The sequence below is a fragment of the Ovis canadensis genome, chromosome 1, assembly GCF_042477335.2.
Source record: "Ovis canadensis isolate MfBH-ARS-UI-01 breed Bighorn chromosome 1, ARS-UI_OviCan_v2, whole genome shotgun sequence".
Classification (NCBI taxonomy): domain Eukaryota; kingdom Metazoa; phylum Chordata; class Mammalia; order Artiodactyla; family Bovidae; genus Ovis; species Ovis canadensis.
In genome coordinates this window covers 66,946,720-66,972,829 of record NC_091245.1, presented here as the reverse complement: position 1 = coordinate 66,972,829, position 26,110 = coordinate 66,946,720, and the positions used below count along the sequence as shown (strand labels likewise).

At 38.5% G+C, this 26,110-nt stretch overlaps 1 protein-coding gene across 1 annotated transcript in view; it reads left to right on the top strand.

Moving 5' to 3' along the window:
* The first annotated feature begins 11,693 nt into the window (after nucleotides 1–11,693).
* GTF2B (general transcription factor IIB) overlaps nucleotides 11,694–26,110 on the top strand; it is a 31,346-nt gene continuing 16,929 nt past the window's right edge. Inside the window, exons 1-2 of the mRNA XM_069596825.1 lie at nucleotides 11,694–11,838; nucleotides 16,463–16,569. Of these exons, the coding sequence (XP_069452926.1) occupies nucleotides 11,822–11,838; nucleotides 16,463–16,569 (124 nt within the window). The 5' untranslated portion in view covers nucleotides 11,694–11,821. The remainder of the gene's footprint in view (nucleotides 11,839–16,462; nucleotides 16,570–26,110) is intronic.

Here is a 26,110-nt window from a genome sequence, read left to right as displayed (position 1 = left end):
AATTTGGCCTTGCAGAACAAAACAAAGCAGGTCAAAGGCTAACAGAGTTTTGACAAGAGAATTCACTGGTCATAGCAAACACCCTATTCCAGCAACACAAGAGAAGGCTACATGGACATCACCAGATGGTCAATACTGAAATCACATTGATTATGTTCTTTGCAGCAAAAGATGGAGAAGCTCTAGTTAGTCAGTAAAAACAAGACTGGAAGCTGACAGTGGCTCAGATCATGAACTCCTTATTGCCAAATTCAGATTTAATGAAGAATGTAGGGAAAACCACTAGACCGTGCAGGTCTGACCTAAATAAAAAAACCAGTAGACCATGCAGGTCTGACCTAAATCAAGTCCCTTGTGATTATACAGTAGAAGTGAGAAATAGATTCAAGGGATTAGATCTGATAGACAGAGTGCCTGAAGAACTATAGACCCAGGTTTGTGACATTGTACAGGTACAGTGATCAAGACCATCCCCACAAAAAAAGAAATGCAAAAAGGGAAAATGGTTGTCTGAGGAGGCCTTACAAAGAGCTGAGAAAAGACACTAAAAGCAAAGGAGAAAAGGAAATATATACCAATTTGAATGCAGAGTTCCAAAGAGTAGCAAGGAGAGATAAGAAAGCCTTCGTTAGTGATCAGTGCAAAGAAATAGAGGAAAACAATAGAATGGGAAGGACTGGAGATGTCTTCGAGAAAATTAGAGCTACCAAGGGAACACTTCATGCAAAGATAAGCACAATAAAGGACAGAAATGATATGTACCTAATAGAATCAGAAGATATTAAGAAGAGGTGGCAAGAATAGGCAGAACTATACAAAAAAGATCATCATGACCCAGATAACCATGATGGTGTGGTCACTCACCTAGAGCCAGACATCCTGGAATGTGAAGTCAAGTGGGCCTTAGAAAGCATCACTGTGAACAAAGTTAGTGGAGGTGATGGAATTCCAGTTGAGCTATTTCAAATCCTAAAAGAGGATGCTGTGAAAGTGCTGCACTCATTATGCCAGCAAATTTGGAAAACTCAGCAGTGGCCACAAGACTGGAAAATGTCAGTTTTCATTCCAATCCCAAAGAAAGTCAATGCCAGAGAATGTTCAAACCACCGCACAATACCACTGTGTAATGCTAGCAAAATAATGCTCAAAATTCTCCAAGCCAGGCTTCAACAGTATGTTAACCATGAACTTCCAGATGGTTCAAGTTGGATTTAGAAAAGGCAGAGGATCCAGAGATCAAATTGCCAACATCTGATGGATCACTTAAAAGCAAGAGAGTTCCAGAAAAACATTTATTTCTGCTTTACTGACTATGCCAAAACCTTTGACTGTGTGGATCACATCAAACTGTGGAAAATTCTGAAAGAGATGGGAAGACCAGACCACCTGACCTGCCTGAGAAATCTGTATGCAGGTCAAGAAGCAAGAGTTAGACTGGACATAGAACAACCGACTGGTTTTCAATTGGAAAAGGAGTACATCAAGGCTGTATATTTTCACCCTGCTTATTTAACTTATATGCAGAGTACATCTTGAGAAATGCCAGGTTGACTGAAGCACAAACTGGAATCAAGATTTCCGGGAGAACTATCAATAACCTCAGATATGCAGTTGACACCACCCTTATGGCAGAAAGCAGAGAAGAACTAAAGAGCCTCTTGATGAAAGTGAAAGAGGAGAATGAAAAGTTGGCTTAAAACTCAACATTCAGAAAATTAAGATCATGGCATCCGGTCCCATCACTCCATGGCAAATAGATGGGGAAACAGTGGAAATAGTAACAGACTTTATTTTGGAGTGCTCCAAAATCACTGCAGATGGTGACTGCAGCCATGAAATTAAAAGATGCTTGCTTCTTGGAAGAAATGTTATGACCAACCTAGACAGCATATTAAAAAGCAGAGACGTTACTTTGCCAACAAAGGTCCGTCTAGTCAAAGCTATGGTTTTTCCAGTGGTGATGTATGGATGTGAGAGTTGGACTGTGAAGAAAGCTGAGCACTGAAGACTTGATGCTTTTGAACGGTGGTGTTGGAGAAGATTCTTGAGAGTCCCCTGGACTGCAAGTAGATCCAACCAGTCCATCCTAAAGGAAATCAGTCCTGAATACTCATTGGAAGGACTGATGCTAAAGCTGAACCTCTAGTACTCTGGCCACCAGATGTGAAGAACTGACTCATTTGAAAAGACCCTGATGCTAGGAAAGATTGAAGGCAGGAAGAGAAGCAGTCAACAGAGGATGAGATGGTTGGATGGCATCACTGACTTGACGGACATGCGTTTGAGTAAGCTCCGGGAGTTGGTGTTGGACAGGGAAGCCTGGCGTGCTGCAGTCCATTGGGTTGCAAAGAGTCGGACGTGACTAAGCAACTTAACTGAACTGAAATAAATCAGGGCTTGGTTCTCAGTCTGAAATGATGCTGATAATGCTATCTCATCTTCTTCTGAACATGGGGAAATGGACCCTTGAAATGGTACATCATCTCTGGAGGGCAATTCCACAGTATCTATCAAAATATTGTAAAGCATGTTCTTTGATACCCTGATTCTATTGTTAGGTATTTACACTTTGAACATGTAAACTGTCACTCACGATTATGAACAAGGATGTTCATGACAGCATTACCTATAATACCACAAAACTGGAAATAACTAATTCCTCCATTATTGGCAAAATTGTTAGGTTATGATATCTAGTAAGAATACAGTTCATCTCCATTACTTGAAAAAAATGAAGACACTATTGAGTATGACCTGTTTGTGCAAAGAAAATAAAAATATATTAATAGATGATTATGCCCAGGCAGGATATGTATGCCTTTTACATGAATTTGAATTATGCAAATTAGTTATTGGACCATATCAAAATAGTAATAAAATCTTTCTTATGCTCAGAATTTAGTTTTCATTTCCTCAAATAAAATATTTGAAAAAATACATAATTTCAAGACTGTCAGGCCGTTGCTTATACAATTTCAACATGGCAGTATGACTTGAGCTGTAAAGAGTGACATCTTTTGGCCCAGATGCTGAGGTTAAAGGAGCTTGGGAAGTCAGAGGAACTGAGTGACTGCCAGAGTGATGTCACATCCCCATGCACAGCGTTTTGTTCAGGAAATAGGAATAGCTGTCTACCATGCTCAACAAATGATCTTAAGTTACATATCTATCTCTATTTCATAATCAATTAAGTGGAAAAGTATATTGCCATATTAATAGATCCAAATACTTTAGAGTAAAAGAAATAAATCTATCACAGAGTATGTAGCTATCTGGAAGCAAGTTATAACTAAATTCTTATTAACTCAAAGTGTAGCTTGTATCATTTTACTTTGGAACAATTTTATGAAAATTCAAAAGACAAGCAAGTTTAGTTAGTTGAGACCATTTAGTTTAGTGGGACATTCTTAGGATCTCTATTGTAAAATCAAACTACCGACCTCGGGTTTGTAGGGAATTTTTTTTTTTTAACAATAACTTCCACATAACAGAAAAGAACTCAGAAAGACATAACCAATCCCTCACCTACAAAGTAGACAATAGCGTGAGACTACAGTCAGAATTTAACCTAACTGAAAAAGTAAAGATGATAGTCCAAAGACATATTCGGAGTGAGCATTTTGATGAGAATTCTACAAAATTAGCCTGAGGTGTCGAAATACTGGGTGGGAACAGATGAATTCAATTAAGTGACAGGGGCTTCCTATGCAGCTTTTTATACTGCATCTGGATATAAATGCCGTAAAGTCATTAAAATAGTAAAAGATTGCTAACCCTTTGTCAGTTTTGCGCTTTTAATAGAAAAAACTACAATCATGTTAACTTTCATTTTTCTTTAACTTGAAAGAACCCATCCCAACAAAAGTATTTTAAATAACTGATAGTGTATCGAACACCACTTCTATTAAGCTATATATGGAAATTACTTACCATACTGTCATTTAAAATACTCATTAAGAGTGGGCATCTTTTTGGGACTTCCCTAGTGGTGTGGTAGTTAAGGCTCCTCACTCCTAGTGCAGGGGATGTGGATTGGACCCCTGATCAGGGGACTAAAATCCCACAGGCTGTGCAGAGCAAACAAACAAACAAACAAAAAACACGAATACATACAATAAAGGAAAAAATAGTGGGCACATTGTTAATACTCAGATAATAATGATACTAGTAGTGATAATATGGACTCTTTTGATGTCTGAATATGAGAAACTGAATAGAGACTACCTGTTTCGGCTAAGATTAGCTTCCCTGATAGCTCAGCTGGTAAAGAATCCACCTACAATGCGGGAGACCTGGGTTCGATCCCTGGGATCGGAAGATTCCTTGGAGAAGGGAAAGGCTACCCACTCCAGTATTCTGGCCTGGAGAATTCTATGGACTGTATAGTCTACAGGGTCGCAGAGAGTCGGACACGACTGAGCGACTTTCACTCACTCACTCAGTGGCAAGACAGAGGGTGAAAATGCTTTATTTCACAAGTGTGGGGTGGGTCCTTTCATCTTGTTAATGCAAAAGAGCAAAATCTTAGGTAGTAGGAAAGATCAGAAAATAGTGAGAATGAGCAGGTAATATACAATTCTATAGACAGGAGAAAGTACTGGGGGTGGGATGGGGGGCGAGGCGCGAAGGAAAAGCTAGCCATAATGGGAAAACTCTTTGTAAAACCTCACTAATTTGGTTTAATTATTGTGAAAAATAGTCAGAATAAAGATATTTTAAAATCTATTCTTTCATTCAGTCAACCAATAGCTCACTTAAACCACAGTTATTGGATGTCTTCTCTATGTGAAAGATTAGTCACAAAGGTCCAAACAATAAATTAGGATACTTCACCTCTCAGTGAGCTCACCACCATTTATTTTTAAGCACCTGTAGTAACAGAATCAACCCTGGTAAAGCGTTGCTTAGAAAAGGTTCTCGGCACATGCCTTGGTTTTGCTGCCTAAATTGCACTGAGATTTTAGGGACTGTCTGTATATTATTCTCCTGTTTCAAAGGTAAATGTTGCTTCTGTTTTATAACGTTACAACAAAAACTGCAATTTTCCAATTTTTATAATTTATCTTGCTAAAATTATAAATAATATTGCAATGGACATCTTCCTGAATATAGTATCTCATATTTTACATTATTTCCTTACTCTAGATCTCAGAAGTGAGATTACTGGCTCAAGAGGCTTTTACATCTAAATCATTTTGGAGTATCACTGAATTGCTTTCTAAAGAAGTTGTATCAATTTATAATACTGTGAGCAATGCGTGGCCATTAGGAGAAACAGTAATGAGAGCAATTTTATATTCTCATCACATAGTTATACTTTATAATTAATAAACTTAATTTAATACACAAATAATAAGAGATTGTTTGAAAATAGGCATTTTATACAATAAGATTTTTAACATGTGATTTTCATGAAAACAGTAATGTTAAAATTCTGTCTTTAAAAAGTATCAAGTAATGGATCACATGAATTTCATGTTCTCATTTTCTCCCAACAGTTCATTACACAAAAACCACTGTAGGACTTTAAAGCCAAATCTTATTTACATTAAATAAATGACGTAAGAAACATTTTTAGAAAATTACAGTCTCATATATCATTCAATATTCCCATTTTTTAAAATTCTAAAATGAGAATGTTGTTATTTTTGGAAAAAATATTGACTTCAAGACATATAATAAAATGACATTAAATAGTGTAGCATAACTTTTGAAGTCATATACTTATTGTCAAATGACATCTTTTTGGAAAAAATATTGATATTAAAAGTCACAAGCTACTAGTGTGAACCTTTTAGAGTTATTTTGTTTTGTTCTGTTTTGTTTTTAGCAGAGTAATTTCAAAGGTTAAAAGAAACTACTGCCCACTGAACACTGAATTAAAAAGTGAGTTAATTTCTGCACACTTCTTCCTTGATTCTATAAGGAGATAATGCCAATTGATATTTTCTACTTATAGATTATTAATGTTTTAATTCTATATTCTCCTTCCTAACACTTGAAGAAGCTGCTGCCTTTTCTCAGTGGAAAAATAGATTTATTCTCAAACGGACAACAAGCTGCCAGTACAGGAGAATCAAGGCTTTCAAATAAACCAACAAACAAATGGAAAGGTTAAATTCAGGATCACATATGCAAGTACATTTAGCAATGGGATATGAGCCAGGCAGGGACTATGCACATGAGCCAAGCACGTTTCAGTTTAGGTAGTAATGAACTGACAAACACAAGGGTCCCTAGGCAGACAGCTGGCTAGAATATTTTGGAGTACAGCTGCCCCACAAAATCAAGCCCACACAATAGCTACAGGTACAGTGCTTGTTAAACTCATTTCCTGATCTTTAAGTCTGTAAGCTAAATTTCTGTATGTTGAGTTTCTAATAGGACTCTGAAGCCAAATTGCTAGGCTCCAAATCCGAGCTCTTCTATTCACTAGCTGTGTGACTTCAGACTAGTTACTTAACCATTCTGTGCCTTAATTTATCCATGCATAAAGTGGGGACAATAATAGTATCCAACTTATAAAGCTGTTGGAAAGATTAAATAAGTGAATATTTAATATATGAAAAGCCTTAAAATAGTACCTGGCACATAGGTAGTGCTATATGAGTGTTTACTAATACTATTAATATCATGATTATTAATGTTTATTACTAATTCTACCTGAATTTAAATAAAACTTAATGCCTTTATTAAAGAATCAAAAGAATAATGAATGCTTCTACAGATGTAACCTGTATTTCCCGGGGCACAGTGATTGGGCTTAAAAATATAGTCCTGCAGTAACAGTTACATAGTAGGGCTACAGAGAAGTAGGACAATTTTGGTATCAGTCATTCCTGGCTTTTAATTCTATCATCAGCACTAACTTATTTGTGTAATCCTGGGCAATGTATCTATTCAACCTAAGATTTTAAAAGGAGACTAATAATTCTTGCCTGACAAGGTAACTAAGAACTAGATAAGATGATGAATGTGAGGTACCTGACAGATGGCCCAAAGCAGAAGAATCTCAGGGTTACTTTCAAGAACTTACCTAGGTCTTGCAGTTCCATGTGGGGCCTTCCCTTTCCCTCTCTGGCCCCCTGCCACCTTCAGCCGGGCTTTACCTTTCTGCCCAGTGTAGCCAAACCAGCAAGAAGCAGGCCCAGGACCATTACCACCTGGAAACTTAGTGAGCAAAAATATTTTGTAAGTGTTATTATGCTCTATCCCCTTCATGGATCAGAGCCTTGTTGTGGCAAAGGGGCTTGCATGACTCAATGTAGCTATGAGCCACACCATGCAGGGCCACCCGGGATGGACGGGTCATAATGGAGAGTTCTGACAAAATGTGGCCCATTGGAGGAGGGAATGGCAGATCATTCCAGTATTCTTACCACGAGAACCCCATGAAACCATGGGGTCGCAGAGAGTTGGACACGACTTAGTGACTGAACAACGACAACAGCCATTTAGCTACATAAAAAGGTTTAAAAGTCCATGTTTTTTAGAAATGTAGAGTAATGTATGCACCAAGATAATATATGGGATTTGTTTTTTAAAATACTCTAGCAAAAGGAGAAAACACAGAAGAAAAGGATACACAAAACAAATGTGGCAAATTCATGATAACCATGATAACTGTTCAATCAGGATGATAGGTATATGAGGATTATAGTATTTTCTCTAATTTTTAGTGTGTTTGAAAATCTTCATACATAATAAAACGTTTTAAAAATTAAAATACAAACTCCTCACATTTCTAGAAGTAATACATATGGCCACTCAGCCACCAGGCAAGCAAGATTTGTCTAATGTTCCAGGCATTTTATCTCATTTCCAAAAGAATCCTAGTCAGAGCCAGTCATGCATTTCAGTGAATCCTCAGTTATTCCTAGTTCAGCAGAATATGTCACATGACATATTTCAAATATTCCATAATTTCCAGTCAAATATTTGTCAAATCTTGCTTAAGTTAGGAATTTGTCACCTTCTGCAATATCATCATATAGACACTTTCATAACAGATACATATCAATGCTTCCAAAAGTGAGGCCATAAGATAAATCTAATGAACCTCCATAACATTAAACCAAGAGGAAGAAGCTGGACATAAAAGACCACATTTACTATGATTCCAGTTACATGAAAAGTACAGAAAAGGCGAATCTATAGTGTCAGACCATAAAGAAAGCTGAGCGCCGAAGAATTAATGCTTTTGAACTGTGGTGTTTGGAGAAGATTCTTGAGAGTCCCTTAGACTGCAAGGAGATCCAACCAATCAATCCTAAAGGAAATGAGTCTTGAATGTCCATTGAAAGGACTGCTGCTGAAGCTGAAGCTCTAATACTTTGGCCACTTGATGCGAAGACCCCACTCATTGGAAGAGATGCTGATGCTAGGAAAGACTGAGGGCAAGAGGAAAAGGGGTGACAGAAGATGAGATGGATGGCATCACTGACTCAATGGACATGAGTTCAAGCAAACTCAGGGAGACAGTGAAGGACAGGAAAGTCTGGCATGCTGCAATGCATGGGCTTGCAAAGAGTCGGACACAACTTAGCCACTTAACAGCAACAACAGAGACAGAACGTAGATGAGTGATTCTTAGTCTTGGAAATGGAGTGGGCATTAACTGTACATGGTCTTGAGTGATCTTATTGGGATGATGGAAATGTGCTAAAACTCGATTGTGGGGATGGTTGCACAACTCAATAAAATTACTAAAAATCACTGATTTCTTAACAGGTAAATTCTATGGTGTGGAATCATACCTCAATAAATTAAAAAATATATATCTAAGTGGGTCACAAACAAAAAATTTATTAGGTATGTAAATAAGAAGAGCTATAACCTATTAAGTTGTGATTTCACAGTAGTGATATAAACTTTTAAAATAAAGTTGTTTTTAAAAATGTTAGCTTAAAAAAAGTTAGCTTAAATAATTGATTTGAATAAACATTTTAAATTAATTAATCAAGTAAATGTTGTTAAATAAAGTGATGATGTTAACCAACCAGCAGTGTTGGTGAATCCTGATTCCTAGGTGACAAAACCCCAACTCTCTGTGTGGGGTCCAATTTAGGATCAGGTACAAAGATCAAGTGGGATAATGTTGATGAAAATGCTTTACAAAATGCCAGTGCTGTTCTAACAACAAAAAGAGAAATGGCCTACCTTAGCTGCTTGTGTTTTAATATAAAAGAAATCTTAGCTAGATTATGACAGAGATTCTCCAGATGGGGCAGGAGTAATTTACCAACTGCCCAGCTTCCTTCCTCTGAGGTTTCAGTTTCTTTGATGGTTTCTTCCTTCCACAAACATTACTGAATGCCTACCATAAACAATTAGGTCCTTATCTTGATTCTCAAGGGGTGCCCAGTTCCCTTCCTTCTCCTCTCTGTTTTCTTCTCCCAGGCCAAAGTGCTCCACTATGAAAACTTCTTGCTGGATGAGGGTGCAGCACCCCCAATCTCTTTCCGGGGTTTTACTTGGCACAGCTCAAATAAATTGGCCTTTTGAAACTTTCCAGATATTGAGGGAGAAATCTCCCACAAAAGCACAATCAAGTTTTTAAATTACAGTATTAGGGCACAGAAGACCCTCACACACATACACACACAAAATGCTCTCCCAACTCCATCTGGATTTCAGTGCCTAAACTTCGGCCTCTTATTCTTTCTAAGGAAAGGAGTTTGTCCCACCTTTCAAGGAAACAATGAGGGCTCAGTGGCATTTAAGTCCCATGCTCAAAGAACAAAGCAGCCACTATATTCTAAGTTCTCCTCCCCATAGAAGCCGGGAGCACCTTTTTTTCTTCCAATTCCCCCAGGGTCAAGGGTGATTTGTTTTCAGCAAAGTAGTGATAGTGTTGCTGTTATTGTTATTACTATTCTGATATTAGTTTGGCTAATTAATAAACCTGGAGACCTTTTGCAGTATTTAACCAGTTTTGCTAAGTTCTCTATATTTCAGCTATGCCACATTTGCAAAGATCATGAAAACAACAGTCAAGGTAGGACCCACATCTCCCTGCCTCACTGGGACAGTGACCTCACATGGTTTTGTTTCATCTCCTGCCAATTCTAAAAGGGTACGCAAGGCAGATATACTATTGCCGCTTACCCCAAAGTGCAAAGGACGTACCTAAGAAGCTTGCTAGCTGATGATAGAGCCTGAATTGACACTTGTTGGGGCTGACCTAAGTGAATTTCTCTTTTTTCTGAACACCTTGGTGGAATTGCCCCTTTGGCAAGTAAGAATTGTGGTCAAACTGGAGCAGCTGACTCCAGGCTGGGGGAGGGGTGTTTAGCCTTCGGGCATGCGGGCTTTGCCCACATCTACTTGATCATCGGAAAAGCAAGAGTTCCAGAAAAACATGTTTCTGCTTTATTGACTATGCCAAAGCCTTTGACTGTGTGGATCACAAACTGTGGAAAATTCTGAAAGAGATGGGAATACCAGACCACCTGACCTGCCTCTTGAGAAACCTGTATGCAGGTCAAGAAGTAACAGTTAGAACTGGACATGGAACAATGGACTGGTTCCAAACAGGAAAAGGAGTCCGTCAAGGCTGTACATCATCACCCTGCTTATTTAACTTCTATACAGAGTACATCATGAGAAACGCTGCGCTGGGGGAAGCATAAGCTGGAATCAAGATTGCTGGGAGAATTATCAATAACCTCAGTTATGCACATGACACCACCCTTATGGCAGAAAGTGAGGAAGAACTAAAGAGCCTGTTGATGAAAGTGAAAGGGGAGAGTGAAAAAGTTAGCTTAAAACTCAACATTCAGAAAACTAAGATCATGGCATCTGGTCCCATCATTTCATGGCAAATAGATGGGTAACAGTGGACACAATGGCTGACTTTATTTTTCTGGGCTCCAAAATCACTGCAGATGGTGATTGCAGCCAAGAAATTAAAAGACACTTGCTCCTTGGAAGGAAAGTTATGACCAACCTAGACAACGTATTAAAAAGCAGAGACATTACTTTGTCAACAAAGGTCCGTCTAGTCAAGGCTATGGTTTTTCCTGTGGTCATGTATGGATGTGAGAGTTGGACTATAAAGAAGGCTGAGCACCAAAGAATTGATGCCTTTGAACTGCGTTATTGGAGAAGACTCTTGAGAGTCCCTTGGACTGCAAGGAGATCCAACCAGTCCATCCTAAAGGAAATCAGTCTTGGGTGTTCATTGCTGGGACTGATGTTGAAGCTGCCACTCCAATACTTTGGCCACCTGATGCGAGGAGCTGACTCATTTGAAAAGACCCTGATGCTGGGAAAGATTAAGGGCAGGAGGAGAAAGGGATGACAGAGGATGAGATGGTTGGATGGCATCACCGACTCGATGGATATGGGTTTGGGTGGACTCCGGGAATTGGTGATGGACAGGAAGGCCTGGAGTGCTGCGATTCATGGGGTCACAAAGAGTCGGACACGACTGAGCGACTGAACTGAAGTGAACGGATGCGGGCTTTGCCCCCTCCACGGAGCCCAGTATTTTGTGTTGTAACTCAGTCAAGTTGAGGGTATCTCTGGTGCAGCACGTTTGCAGAGTGCCCTTGGGAATTTTCCCGGGTGATTTCCTATATTTGCCCAGCCACATAGAAAATGACCGAAAGTGAATAGGGAAGTAAGAAAACGCAAAGCACGGGGCGTACCCGAGCTCACTGTTCTTGGCCCTTCTCCGGACCCGTAGCCACGCCCTATTACGACTGCGTGGGCGATTCGCCTATAAAAGCCCGTCTCGCTGCGTTTCGTCGCCACTGTCTCTTCCTGTTTGCGGTTGCGTCTGTCGTTGTTTGTAGCTGGAGCCGCAGTGGCCGGGAAGATGGCGTCTACCAGCCGGTTAGTACGTCATGTAGAGCCCAGCCAGCTGAAGGGCGGGCGGCGAGTGCCGGGGCTAGCAGGGCGGCCGCTCCCGCTGCTTCGTCGAGCAGAACGCCTCGGAAGTGCGGGGAGAGGCAGCCGGACCGGCTGGCCGCCCGGGACAAAGGCACTTCCAGACGCAGGGCTGTCAGGGGTGTCGCAGGGGGTAACGAGCCGCCGGCGTTTCTCCTCCAGCGTCCTTGGTCGTTTTCTCACCCAGGCACTATCGTGTGGGGGGCTCCGGTGTCCCCAGCCCCTGGCCTCGGGTCTTTTGCGTATGATCCAACTGTCCTTTTTTCCTAAATTTTCTACGCTTGTTTTTTTTTATCTGTTGGTCTGCCAGCCGAGGGTCCGTGAATCCTCTTCTAGAGAGCGGGAAAGGGTTAGTTCTAGGCCTTTATCCATCTGACAAAAAGTTAGGGACGTCAGCGTTGGTAAACCTGATGGAAACTGATAACCATCCCCGAGGCCTTTTGAAGTGGAAGCTAAGGCATTTCTGAAGAGTTGATAAGTCTCCTTAAGAGATTTCTTTAGAGATGTCATCTGCATACTCCTGAAGAAAATTTTGCCTGCAGAAAATTAACATACTGGGAAGTCACTCAGAAGGCAACCCACTCTAGTGTTCTTGCCTGGAGAAGCCCAGGGACGGGGGAGCCTGGTGGGCTGCCATCTATGGGGTCGCACAGTGTCGGACACGATTGAAGCGACTTAACAGCAGCCGCAGCAGAGAAGTCACTAATATATTTTTAAAATGTGATGTACTGATTGATACCTACTGCAAATGCATACAGTGGCATTAGAGACAGCCTTTAATCCTGTGACGTGAAAAATGCTTGCAGACCCTAATTATGTCTCTCATGACCCTGAGGTAGATATTAGGATTTTTGCCTAAGTGTAAACTGAGTCATGCCCATGTTGGCTTTTCCAAGGTTAGTATTAGAACAGAGTATAGAATCTCAGATATCTGTTTCCTGTTGTCACACTTGGTAACTCATAATGTATTAAACATATCAGATTAAGTTCTGTAGCTTCTGGAAGGCAAGGTAACTCTGGCATAATTTTTCTGAACTTGTTCTCATCTTTGGAATTGAGTTCCTGATGAAAGCCATCATCACAAAATGATAATCTTTGAGTAGTACAGGCCCTTTCTGGTGAGTACCAAGGCTTACTACTTTGTGTTACTGTATTTTAAAAAGATGGGGCAGGAGGCAGCCTTAGCTAAACTACTTGGAAACAGCTCTTATGGCCAGTGATACTTGTTTACCGATTCTAATTCTGTGATTAAATGTTCAATCATTCTACTTGGGTGTGGCTCTGTCAGGTTAGGGTTCCTTGTAGGTAAATGGAGAACTAGCTTCCCAAGAACACCTATATATAACATTCTCCTAGGGCAGATCTGCTATGAATATGGTTATATTGGGGCTTTATTATAACATATTGTAGTAGTTACATATAGGAAATTCACTTGATAGATTGTTTACGGAAACATTTCCTTTGTGTGCTTTATTCTCTTCATTAAAAGAAAAAATGTGAGATATTTCTTTGAAATAAATTTTCCCTAGGTTTATTGCAGTTGTCCATCTCTGAGTTTTTTTTACCCGTGAGAACAAAGGTGGATGTTAGTATTTCTGTGATAGCTTTTTTCCCCCTGAGGAAGAGGGACAGTTACTGGACTATGAAACTGCTTGGTGTTTTCACAGAGAAGAACACAAATGTTGTGAGTTCAGATCTAAACTCTACCACTTATTAGTTCTGTGACTTCAGGAAAATCATTCTCTGAGCATAATCTTTAAAATAGAGGTAATGCTTAATTTGTGGAGAAGGCAATGGCACCCTGCTCCAGTACTCTTGCCTGGAAAATCCCATGGAAGGAGCAGCCTGGAAGGCTGCAGTACATGGGGTTGCTGAGGGTCGGACACGACTAACTTGCGATTTTCACTTTCATGCATTGGAGAAGGAAATGGCAACACTCCATTGTTCTTGCCTGGGGAATCCCAGGGATGGGGCTGCCGTCTGTGGGGTCGCACAGAGTTGGACACGACTGAAACAGCTTAGCAGCAGTAGCAGCAATGCTTAATTTGAAGGGTTGCTAATGAAGATTAATAATAGATGTACAGTACTAGACACACAGTAAAGGATAGCTATAAAATGAAGTTAGGAATTATGTGGCTTCTTAGGCAGCCTAAGTTGTTTTAATGTCAGTGGTGGTGGTATACTCCATTCCTTCCCTCTTGTTTCTTTCCCTGACTTCCCCCACTACCCTACTCTTGTGGTTCCTCTTTTGTATTACCCTTGTGGGTTATTTAATTAAAAGTTAACTGCTTGAGCACAATTTTATTTTATTTTGAATAGGTAACACATGCAAATCATAAAAAGCAAGAAGAAAAGTGAAAAGCAGTTTCTTTTTTCCCTCGCTCCTAGCCATCTAATTCTTCTCCAAAGCAGTCATTGTAACCAGTTTCTTGGTGTTTTCCTAATGATTCTGTGGTTTAACAAACATATTCATATAATCCTAACCTCTCTTCCTTCCAAAAAGTAGTCTAATATAAAAAATGAATGCCATCTTGCTTTTTACCTTTTTTTGTGAAGTTTTTAGCACACAGATTTTAAGTGTGCAGTTCAGTTACAAAGTGAGCATGTACACTTAGCTGTCACCCAAGTCTCCTGAATAAATACCACTAGCAGCAGCAGCACTCTGGAAACCTCCTTTATGCCCTCAGTCAGTACTCTTTCTCAAAGAAAACTACATCCTTATTGTTAACATTATAGATTTTTTTTTGCCTGACTTAAACTTTATATATAAATGCGTATGTATTCCTCTGTGTCTGGTGTCTTTTGGTCAGCATTTGGAGATTTACTCATGTTATTGCATGTAACTGTAGTTCTTTTTTTCAGTTTTCTCTGAAATCCCTATGTTACTCTTTCACTCAGCATATCTTTGAGTTGTTCCTGTATCATTTTTATATACATATACATGCACATAATATTCTGCTTTTTAATAGTACAAAATATATCAGTCCTTTGAATGCTGTGTGCCACATGGCTGCCCATTGTACACATTTGTAATTACTGTTAACTTTTCTAACACTGTCCTTTATTTTGACACAGTTTTTGAAAAATAATTTATACTAATTTCTTAATGTTTTATTTATTATTTATTAAAATTTTTTCCTAGTAGAAGTTTATGGAATAAGCATGTTGTTGTTCAGTAACTGTTTGGAACCCCATAGAATGCAGCACACCAGGCCTCCCTGTGCTTCACGATATCCCAGTTTGCTCAGACTTAGGTCTATTGAGTCAGTGATGCCATCCAAGCATCTCACCCTCTGTCACCCGCTTCTGCTCCTGCCTTCAGTCTTTCCCAGCATCAGAGTCTTTCCCAGTGGGTTATGTCTTTACATCAGCTGGCCAGAGTATTGGAGCTTTACTTAGCTTTAGCTGCTGCATCATTCAGGATTGATTTCCTTTAGGATTGACTGGTTTTGATTTGCAGCCCAAGGGACTCTCAAGAGTTTAATAAACGTGAATATAAACTAAACCTCCATTCCCTGTTTTCCCAGTGAGAAGATTCAAGATGTGTTCTGGTTAACCTGAATGTGTACATTTGGGAATATGGATTATTTTATCAGTTTTTCAGTGGATATCACCTCTGTCGAAAGTTACCATTCTGAACTGTGTTTGCTAGTTTGAGAAACTTTATCCAAAACCACAAATACCTGTTTACATACTTCAAGAATAGTTGATGTTGTCTTTTATATATATATTTGTGAAGCTTGTTCTGTATTACTTCAAGTGAAGGGCTTATTTTCAATGATACCAGACATTTGTGATTGTAAGACACCACAGCCATAGAAATAATTATTAGATCTATGTTAAATATCTTTGATAGTTTTTAGAACTGATTCTGTCAGGTCAGTTAAGGCTGATGTGTCTTCCCCATACTGCCTTATTTTCAAAATAAAATAATTGAGCAAATTATTAATCTCATAAATAGATTTAAAAGTAGCTTTTGAAGTCATTTCTTGAGTGCTAACAAACTCAGTTCTGGACTAAATGAAATCATCCTAAGTTCAGCAGAGCCACATCTACCACCTTGGTTTGTATCCTTTTTAGGTTCAATGTACATTCAAGTTTATTACTAAGGTATCCAGTGAGTAGAAAAACACAGACTTGAAATTTATTCTCTCACCAGAGAAGTAAGTGTCAAGGGTCGCAGACCAGATGGTTATATGTACATGTTGCGTGTTACGATGGTAGGTAGCCATTTCCATACCAATCAAGATTTATAAACATTTTAGTAGTCTACATGTTAAAAAAAAGCTTGTTTTCTGTTTACATTTTTAAAGCCTTCCATTCTGCAAACCAGGCACTATTCTTACAAAAGGCAGTTCCAGTAGTATCTTTAATTACTGAGTAGGATTTAAAGTAACATAACTAGGATGTTTACTTTGAAATTGGAGCTTAAATGTATTATAAGTGTAAATGTACTGTAAATTTATTGGGAAAGTGTTCAGAATCCACCTCTTTCCCCCTCCGAAAGATTAGTACTCTGTTGCATATTGGTTAGAAGGATATTTAAATTTTTTTTTTTTTTTGCGTGTAGTTTGGATGCTCTTCCAAGAGTCACATGTCCAAACCATCCAGATGCGATCCTAGTGGAGGACTACAGAGCTGGTGATATGATCTGTCCTGAATGTGGCCTGGTTGTAGGTAAGCAGTTACTATGATTTTAACTGAAAACACTATTTTGGGTACTTTGCTTTTGTATATTTTCCAAACTCTCTTTTAATGAATACATTTTTACTTTTTCCTCTTACAGGTAATACATATTTTTTTGTAAAGCAAATAGATTCAGAAGAAATAAGTGAGAGTAAAATCAGAGACACCATATTTTACTGTCTGTAGAAACACGTATATTTCATAATGTGGGGTAGGATGGAACATCTAAAATTGAGGTAATTAATCCAGAAGGAAAGGCCTTTAGTCCTTTGTTTCCTGAGTTTTTTGGCTTAAATACTGATGCACACTTGTGCATATGGAAATAATGAATAAATGTAATCTATCTTTTGTGATTTTCTTATATTTAAACATGATTTTTTCACAGCAATGAAATTAGATAAGCATGAATTATTTTGGGGTAATAAAGGTATGTCTTTTAGAGGTATTGAGTCTCATGCAAGGCCTTTTAGTTATCAAAAAAAGATTTAAATTTCATTTGCTCATACAGACTGATTTATTTGTGAATTTCTAGTGTGAAATTGTTATTGCCCAAAATACTGCTTCTTAAAATTTCACTTTATTCCTGAAAGTGAAAGTGAAGTCGCTCAGTCGTGTCCAACTCTTTTTGACCCCATGGCCTGTAGCCTACCAGGCTTCTTGGTCCATGGGATTTTCCAGGCAAGAATACTGGAGTGGGTTACCATTTCCTTCTCCACGAGATCTTCCCGACCCAGTGATTGAACCCGTGTCTCCAGCATTGTAGGCAGACGCTTTACCGTCTGAGCCTTGCTCACTAATCTAGATCTGTAGTATAACTTTAGGAAAGAGATAGTCTGTTCAGAAATTTTTCTTATGAGGGGGTTGTCTCCAGCACCTGAGAAAAGGTATAATACTTCAAGGTTTGAAAAACTCAAGAATGAAACTGCTAGTAGGATTGTGGGCAGTGTAACAGAAACACGGATAGTGTTACACTGTGGAAGTGTCTTGTTTGGAGCACGTGTAATATTCTTCCAAGTAGGCTGCTTGCCTCAGACCTCCAGTGGGAGTTTTAAATCATACAGAGTTGTTAGTAGGAATTGAAACCCATTTGCAATTATATCCTACTCAGTAAGCAATATTAACAGTTAATAAGCTTATATGCTAGGCACTGTTCTGAATGACTTACATATTCACTCAGTTTTTCCTTAGTGACACCTGTGAGGTATATCTTCATTTAGAGATGGCAGAAACTGAGGATTAAGTGGTCCAGCAGTCTAGTTCCACTGCCATAGTTCCATTATGACCTGTCACCTATTTTTATGTGGCCTGTGTGCTGAGAATGACTTATACATTTTTTTAATGGTTAAAAAATCAAAATAATATTTGGGGACATTTATAAGTCAAACTTATAAATAAAGTTTTATTGGAATATAGTCACACATTTGTTTATACATTGTCTGTGGCTGCTTTCATGTTGCAACAGCAGAATTTAGTGGTTGTGAAAGGAACATGTGTATGGCGAAAACCACTACAATATTGTAATTAGCCTCCAATTAAAATAAATTAATTAATTTAAAAAAAAACCTTATATGTTCTTCTCATCACATCATACTGCTGCTCAGTGCACTATAAATCCCAGTTATAAATCTGCAGCATTTTGAGTGCCAGGCATACCTCCATACTGCAACTTTTTATTTATTTATTTTGTTACCATTGCATACCCATCAAGTCAAAATGAGAGAGAAAAAGATGAACTCTGAATGTCATGTTTTTAAGGCATAGTGGAGCATAAGTTGTTTGTTACTGGATGAAATGGCAAAGCATTGTCCTTATCATATGGTCCATACTATAGATAAACCAAAAGAAGACAATTGACATTTTCAGGCTAAGCACTCATCACAATACTGCTAACTCAGGAAAACAGTGGTCATAAAATTTAGAAAATAGCAAGTAGAATATCTCATCACAGCCGAATTTCTTCACAAAAGTAAAATAATAAAAATAAGGCTGCAGTTAAGTTTCTGAATGGCTCATTTATGGGCCAAACAGGGAAGATCATTTACCAATGATCAGTTATTTGTGTCTGTTTGTAGTAGCTAAAGAAATGTGTCCAGAGAATATAAACTTAGTTAAGACCGCTAGCCTCTCGGCAGAAACAGTTGCTTGAAGAGTTGAGGATGTTGGGAGTGACATCAGTAGTGAATTAAAAACAAGATAATTTATTTCAAGTATTTTTTGTAGACTCTTGATGACTAGGCAGGTGTTAATGATATTGCTGATTTGTTTATTCACAGAGTCAGTGCAGAGTTTCATAGACTGAATCAGCTGCATGGAACAACTACAGGAGAAACTACTTCTAAATTAAATTGCCAAAATACTGATTCAGTACAACCTGAAGTAGAATCTGCTAGGATGTGTTAAAAATAATGTGTAGTGCAGAAGACTTAGTTGGACAAACTCATAAAGATTGTGAAAATGGAAGATTTTTCAAGTGTATAGTTATCCATTGTATTATTCATTTGCTATGTTGTGGAAAAGGTTTGAATTCATCTTGATCCATATATAATGTCAGTGGTGAATTTCATGCACTCTCATGGACTTAACTGTCATCAGTTCTATAAATTTTTGTCAGAAATAGAAGCTGAGTATCTTGACTTGCCTAACTACACAGTCATTTGGTAACTTAATAATGGCAAAGTTTTCTTATGACTTTTTTTAAAGCTCTGGGGCAAGGTTGAAGTTTTTCTGAGCCAGTACTGCCGTCAACCACTACTATGGAACACAAATGGCTTCAGAAATTAGGTTTTCCTGCAGAGTTGCTAGTGTTTATTAATAAATTCAATCTAGAACTGCAAAGGCAAAGCGGTGATTGATTGATTACACTGTAGTACAGCCAGTTTGACGATTAGCATTATTTAAAACATAAGTAATGTCAAATTGCTTTAATACATCTTACATACTTTCATTGTTGTCAGAAGTTAAAACAAAAACTAAGATTTTAATTCCCACTCAAATCTACAGTGAATATATTTTCCAAACTCAAACTTAAATCAGTGTTTTTCAGACCAGGATACAAGTGCAAAGGAAATTTTCATATTTTAAAGCTGCTTAACTGTAATTAAGGAGATTCTACCTAATCTTTAATTGGAAGTGATTTTTTAATCTACAATGTAGTGACATGTTAAAAGGCAAATATCAGAAGAATGTAATAAGATTCTATAAATGCCTTCCAAACAGTGAATATGCTCTATTAGAAATGCTTATAGATTAATGTCAGTATTTGATTGTACTTGTCTGCATGAGGGAAGACATTTTTAAAAGTAAGATACATAAAATTTTATTATAACACTGACAGATGACTATTTTTAATTGATTAAAAAAAATTTTTTTTAATGATAGGGAACACTAACTTTGAACTCTGATTAAGTGATGTGTTATCCTTCAAAACAGAATTCTGTTATTCCCAGTAGTAGAAATTGTATTATAACAGATTATATTTGGTTATTATATTTTTAATTTAATAAATTAAAAACTAGTGGATTTTTCTCTTTTTGTTTAATTGCATATATATATAATAACCTCAGTTTGGCCTCTGGACCCACAAAGCCTTTATAAAATGTTTTCTATGGCCCTTTACAGAAAATGTTTGCTGATGCCCAAGTTAAATGAGAACATTCGAATTCTTACCAAGTAGTAAGATTGAACTGATAATATGTAAGAGTGAGACAGAGACAGAAGATTAATTAGAATTTCAATTTCTTGATTCTCTTAACTTCTGTCACCATTTAAAAATAAATAGTGGAAAAATACTGTGTTATATTTCCAGTCTGTCCATCAGCTTCACTTCTGCTGTAACTAGCAAGATAGTTGGATAAAATTAAGTTACTAGAGAAGGAAGATATAATTCTCAAGTCTTATATTCTTTTTAGTGCTTGGAATCCTAAATTTTACTTGTTTTTTTTTTTTCCTATCTCTAACCAAAGATAGTTAATTTCCTTTTAATTTTGCTTTATTATTATTATTGAACAGCATCAAAAATGGTATTTTTCATTCTAACGATGTAAGCTAAAATTATTTTTTCTTCAGTTTATTTGGCTTGCTCTGGTCCTAGTTGCATCACACAGGATCTTTCATTGTGGTGCACAGACTCTCTAGTTGTGGCACACTAGTTGTGGCTTTCCTGGTGGCTCAGATGCTAAAGAGTCTGCCTGCAGTGCAGGAGACCCAGGTTCGATCCCTGGGTTGGGAAGATCCCCTGGAGAAGGAAATGGCAACCCAATCCAGTATTCTTGCCTAGAAAATCCCATGGACGGAGGAGCCTGGCAGGCTACAGTCCATGGGGTTGCAAAGAGTCAGACATGACTGAGCGACTTCACTTCTTCACTTCACTCCACTTCACTTCACTAGTTGTGGCATGTGGACTTAGTTGCCCCATGACATACCTGTAGGATCTCTGTTCCCCGAGCAGGGATCAAAACCATGTCCCCTGCACTGCAAGGTGGATTCTCAACCACTGGACCACCAGGGAAGTCCTTAGGCTAGATTTTAAGGCCTGAAAATTTAGAAGTATAATCTGATTGAACTTTTCTATATATAGAAATATCTGTTTGTGATGCTGGGTTTTCTGACATAAAATATAACAAACTTTTGTTTTAACATACACAGTAGCTTCATTCACAGGTATTGTGGTTAAATGTATAGTATGATGCCCTGCAAGTGAAGAATCTATTTCATGACCAGACAAGGGGAGGCAAGCAAGAAAGAGTCTGCAAACAGAAAGTTCCATTTTGCTGATGTTACCGTCAGTCAAATTATGTTGAAAATAGTTTAATTGATCATGACTTTCCATGAGTCTAAATTTTAAAAATACATATACATATGTACATATATACAGAAACATATATCATTGTCATGTATTAATAATAGATTTCCTCCATCATTTTGATTTAAAGACATATGCTCTTTTGTCAGCTCAGTTCTGTAGTCCACTGAGGGCATAAAATTTGTAACTTTTTAAACATTTGAGATACTGATGTTCATAGTGATTTGTATTTAGATAGCATCATCATATGTCTTCTAATAAATAATTTTGGTGTACATAGTTTGATTATATTTGCCATGAAATTTTACACTGCCTGAAAGTTTTTAGGTTATAACATTTCTTGAACAAGCACTTTGAATAGCTTTTTGTTTAAATAGTCACCAGACAACTTTAGAAACAAGCTCTTTGAGAATTGTTTCTAGACAACTCTGTACTTAATATTAATATGTTCTTGAAACTTAGGGCATCCCATTGTCACTAACTCCCTTTAATGTTAAACTCAAGACCAGATACTGCTTAACTGTCATTTTTGGAGCCGTATTGTATCCCTCTCTACTGAGTCATCAAGTAAGAGTACCCATTACTACTATTTTTTCTAAGTGAAATAATTCATAATACAAAAAATATGTTTTGTGTGATATGCTTCTTTTATAAAAGTCTCTAATAACACTTCTCACTGTCCTTCAAGCCATCCTTTGTAGGCTACTTGAGGCCCATCACTCAGTCTTAAAACCAGTGCCACATATTTTAGGACTTTATTAAAGCAATATCATACTTTCTGGAACCAGTTTCTGTTTCAGTTACATGATGGACCACTTTAAAATTTAGTGGCTTGTAACAGCCATTTAATTTTGCTCAAAATTTTACACGTCATTAATTTGGGAAGGACTCACTTAGGCCACTACTTTATCCCTAACTGGACCTGGAGGGTCCACTTCCATAATGGCTTCTCAACTGCATTTTGGTACCTTTCTGTTCCTTGACCTCCCTATGTTGAAGTGTCATCCTCTAAAGCTTTTCCATAGTTGTATTAGAATAGCTCATACATGGTGGTTGGTTTCTAAAAAAGATATCCCAGGAGCAAGTGTTCTGAGGGAGAGTGGAGGCTGGGCTCAAGTAGTTACTGGCTGTGCCGTGAAACAAAGTCACTTCTGTATTCTGTTAGTCACAGCAGTCCTAGGACCCACCTAGACTGGAAGGGGAGAAGAAGTAGCCCCACCTCAGTGTGAGGCTTCCCCGGTGGCTCAGAGGTTAAAGCGTCTGCCTCCAATGCGGGAGACCCGGGTTTGATCCCTGGATCGAGAAGATTCCCTGGAGAAGGAAATGGCAATCCACTCCAGTATTCTTGCCTGGAGAATCTCATGGACGGAGAAGCCTAGTAGGTTACAGTCCACGGGGACTCGCAAAGAGTCGGACACGACTGAGCGACTTCACCTTGACTTCACCTTCACCAGTGTGAGGGTAGTAACTGAAAGTCACTCAGTCATGTCTGACTCTTCGTGAGCCCGTGGACTATACAAGCCATGGAATTCTCCAGGTCAGAATACTGGAGTGGGTAGCCAGCCATTCCCTTTTCCGTGGGATCTTCCCAACCCAGGGATCGAACCTAGGATTCCCGCATTGCAGGTGGATTCTTCACCAGCTGAGCCACCATGGAAGCCCCAAGGTGAGGGTAACAATGTCATATTATGGAAGAATATGGATGGGAGATATTATTGCTGCTATCTTTGGAAAATACAATTTGATGTCTTGTTTAATTTTTCCGCAGTATTTAAATGGTTGTGTAGTATTTAGTCTCTCTTATAATTTAGATTGTTTCCAATTTCTTTTTAGCTGTTTGTAAAACTACTTACAACATGTAACAGTAGACATTTGAATTATAAGATTATTTTAGACATTTGAAGTATTATTTGTCATTGGCTGTTTTGTCAATGACACTTAAGATATTGGTAGTGATCTCTCAAATAGGGCCAATTTTTAAAGCAAAGCTTTGTCATTTCTACCATGAAACTTGGCTCCAACAGCACTGTTTGTCGGTCCCCACCCACAATCCTGTGTGATTATGTCACTTTAAAAGTTGAGCGCTAGGTGGCAGTATAATCATATTTAGATTATCAATTTGTTCATAAATCTGACCTTGTACATTGTTTATATGTACTTACAGGCTGTAAAGTATTCAGTTAGTAAATTATCAAGACTTTTATAAATTAGGATTTCACAGTGAAGTGTTGTATAGAAATAGTGTTATCAACTTAAAGCCACTTTTTGAATACCACTTAAAACAGAATTCCTTCGTTTTTCTTAAAAGTAATGTAGGGAAAATACCAGAGAATAGTCTCAGTTCAGTTCAGTCGCTCAGTCGTGTCCGACTCTTTGTGGCCCCGTGAACCGCAGCACGCTAGGCCTCCCTGTCCATTACCAACTCCTGGAGTCCACCCAAACCCATGTCCATTGAGTCGGTGATGCCATCCAACCATCTCATCCTCTGTCGTCCCCTTCTCCTGCCCTCAGTCTTTCTCAGCATCAGGGTCTTTTCCAGTGAGTCAGCTCTTCACATCAGGTGGCCAAAGTATTGGAGTGTCAGCTTCGACATCAGTCCTTCCAGTGAACACACTGGACTGATTTCCTTTAGAATGGACTGGTTGGATCTCTCAGTTCAAAAGCATCAATTCTTCAGCGCTCAGCTTCCTTTATAGTCCAACTCTCACATCCATACATGACTGCTGGAAAAATCATAGCGAGTAGGTGAACCTTTGTTGACAAAATAATGTCTCTGCTTTTTAATATGCTGTCTAGGTTGGTCATACCTTTCCTTCCAAGGAGGAAGCGTCTTTTAATGTCATAGCTGCAATCACCATCTGCAGTGATTTTGGAGCCCAGAAAAATAAAGTCAGCCATTGTGTCCACTGTTTCCCCATCTATTTGCCATGAAGTGATGGGACCAGATGCCATGATCTTCGTTTTCTGTATGTTGAGCTTTAAGCCAACTTTTTCACTCTCCTCTTTACTTTCATCAAGAGGCTTTTTAGTTCCTCTTCACTTTCTGCCATAAGGGTGGTGTCATGTGCATATCTGAGGTTATTGATATTTCTCCCAGAAATCTTGATTCCAGCTTGTATTTCTCCCAGCCCAGCATTTCTCATGATGTACTCTGCATATAAGTTAAATAAGCAGGGTGACAATGTACAGCCTTGACGTACTCTTTTTCCTATTTGGAACCAGTCTGTTGTTCCGTGTCCAGTTCTAACTGTTGCTTCCTGACCTACATACAGGTTTCTCAAGAGGCAGGTCAGGTGGTCTGGTATTCCCATCTCTTTCAGAATTTTCCACAGTTCGTTGTGATCCATACAGTCAAAGGCTTTGGCATAGTCAGTAAAGCAGAAATAGATGTTTTTCTGGAACTCTCTTGTTTTTTCGATGATGTTGGCAATTTGATCTCTGGTTCCTCTGCCTTTTCTAAAACCAGCTTGAACATTTGAAAGTTCATGGTTCATGTATTGCTGAAGCCTGGCTTGGAGAATTTTAAGCATCACTTTACTAGCATGTGAGATGAGTGCAGTTGTGTGGTAGTTTGAGCATTGCCTTTTTTGGGGATTGGAATGAAAACTGACCTTTTCAAGTCCTGTGGCCACTGCTGAGTTTTCCAAATTTGCTGGCATATGGAGTGCAGCACTTACACAGCATCATCTTTTAGGATTTGAAATAAACTGGAATTCCATCACCTCCACTAGCTTTGTTCGTAGTCATGCTTCCTAAGGGCCCCTTGAGTTCACATTCCAGGATGTCTGGCTCTAGGTGAGTGATCACACCATTGTGATTATCTGGGTCATGGAGATCTTTTTTGTACAGTTGCTCTGTGTATTCTTGCCACCTCTTCTTAATATCTTCTGCTTCTGTTAGGTCCATACGATTTTGGTCCTTTATTGAGCCCATCTTTGCATGCAGTGTTCCTTTGGTATCTCTGGTTTTCTTGAAGAGATCGCTAGTCTTTCCTATTTTATTGTTTTCCTCTATTTCTTTGCATTGATCGCGAGGAAGGCTTTCTTATCTCTCCTTGCTGTTCTTTGGAACTCTGCATTCAAATGGGTATATCTTTCCTTTTCTCCTTTGCTTTTCGCTTCCCTTCTTTTCACAGCTATTTGTAAGGCCTCCTCAGACAGCCATTTGGCTGTTTTGCATTTCTTTTTCTTGGGAGAATAGTTTAGATGACTTTGAAAGACAAAAATGAATCACTTTGACCTTCCCCTCTTAAGTTATTCTGGATATTGTTAATACCAGTGAATCTGAGATGTGAATGTGCATTAAGCGTCAGCTGAGAAATGTGTTTAAAAAGACTTCAGGCCCCACTTTCAGAAACTCTGGTTCAGGTCTTATGTTGGTAACATGTTAAGAAACACAGATCTATCCTGTAAACTTTATAATTTGCCACATTCTTTGAGATCCCTGTACTTCTTTAGACTTTTCATCTTTGCCCTCATGTTGCCCATGTCTCTAGATCTAGACTTCAAATTATTCCTGTAAACCAGATATCTGTATGTGTCCATAGCTCCTGGAAAAACTAGGAGTCCTTGGCCTTGGAGTCTAGACTTGGCTCTACTACTTAATGAGTTATGTGACTTAGGTCAAGTTGTATAATTTTTCCAAGCTTAGCTTTCCTTATATGTAAAATAAGTACAGCCCCCCTGCAGGGGCATGTACCATAAATCTCATGTTTACTAGGAATTGTTAAGA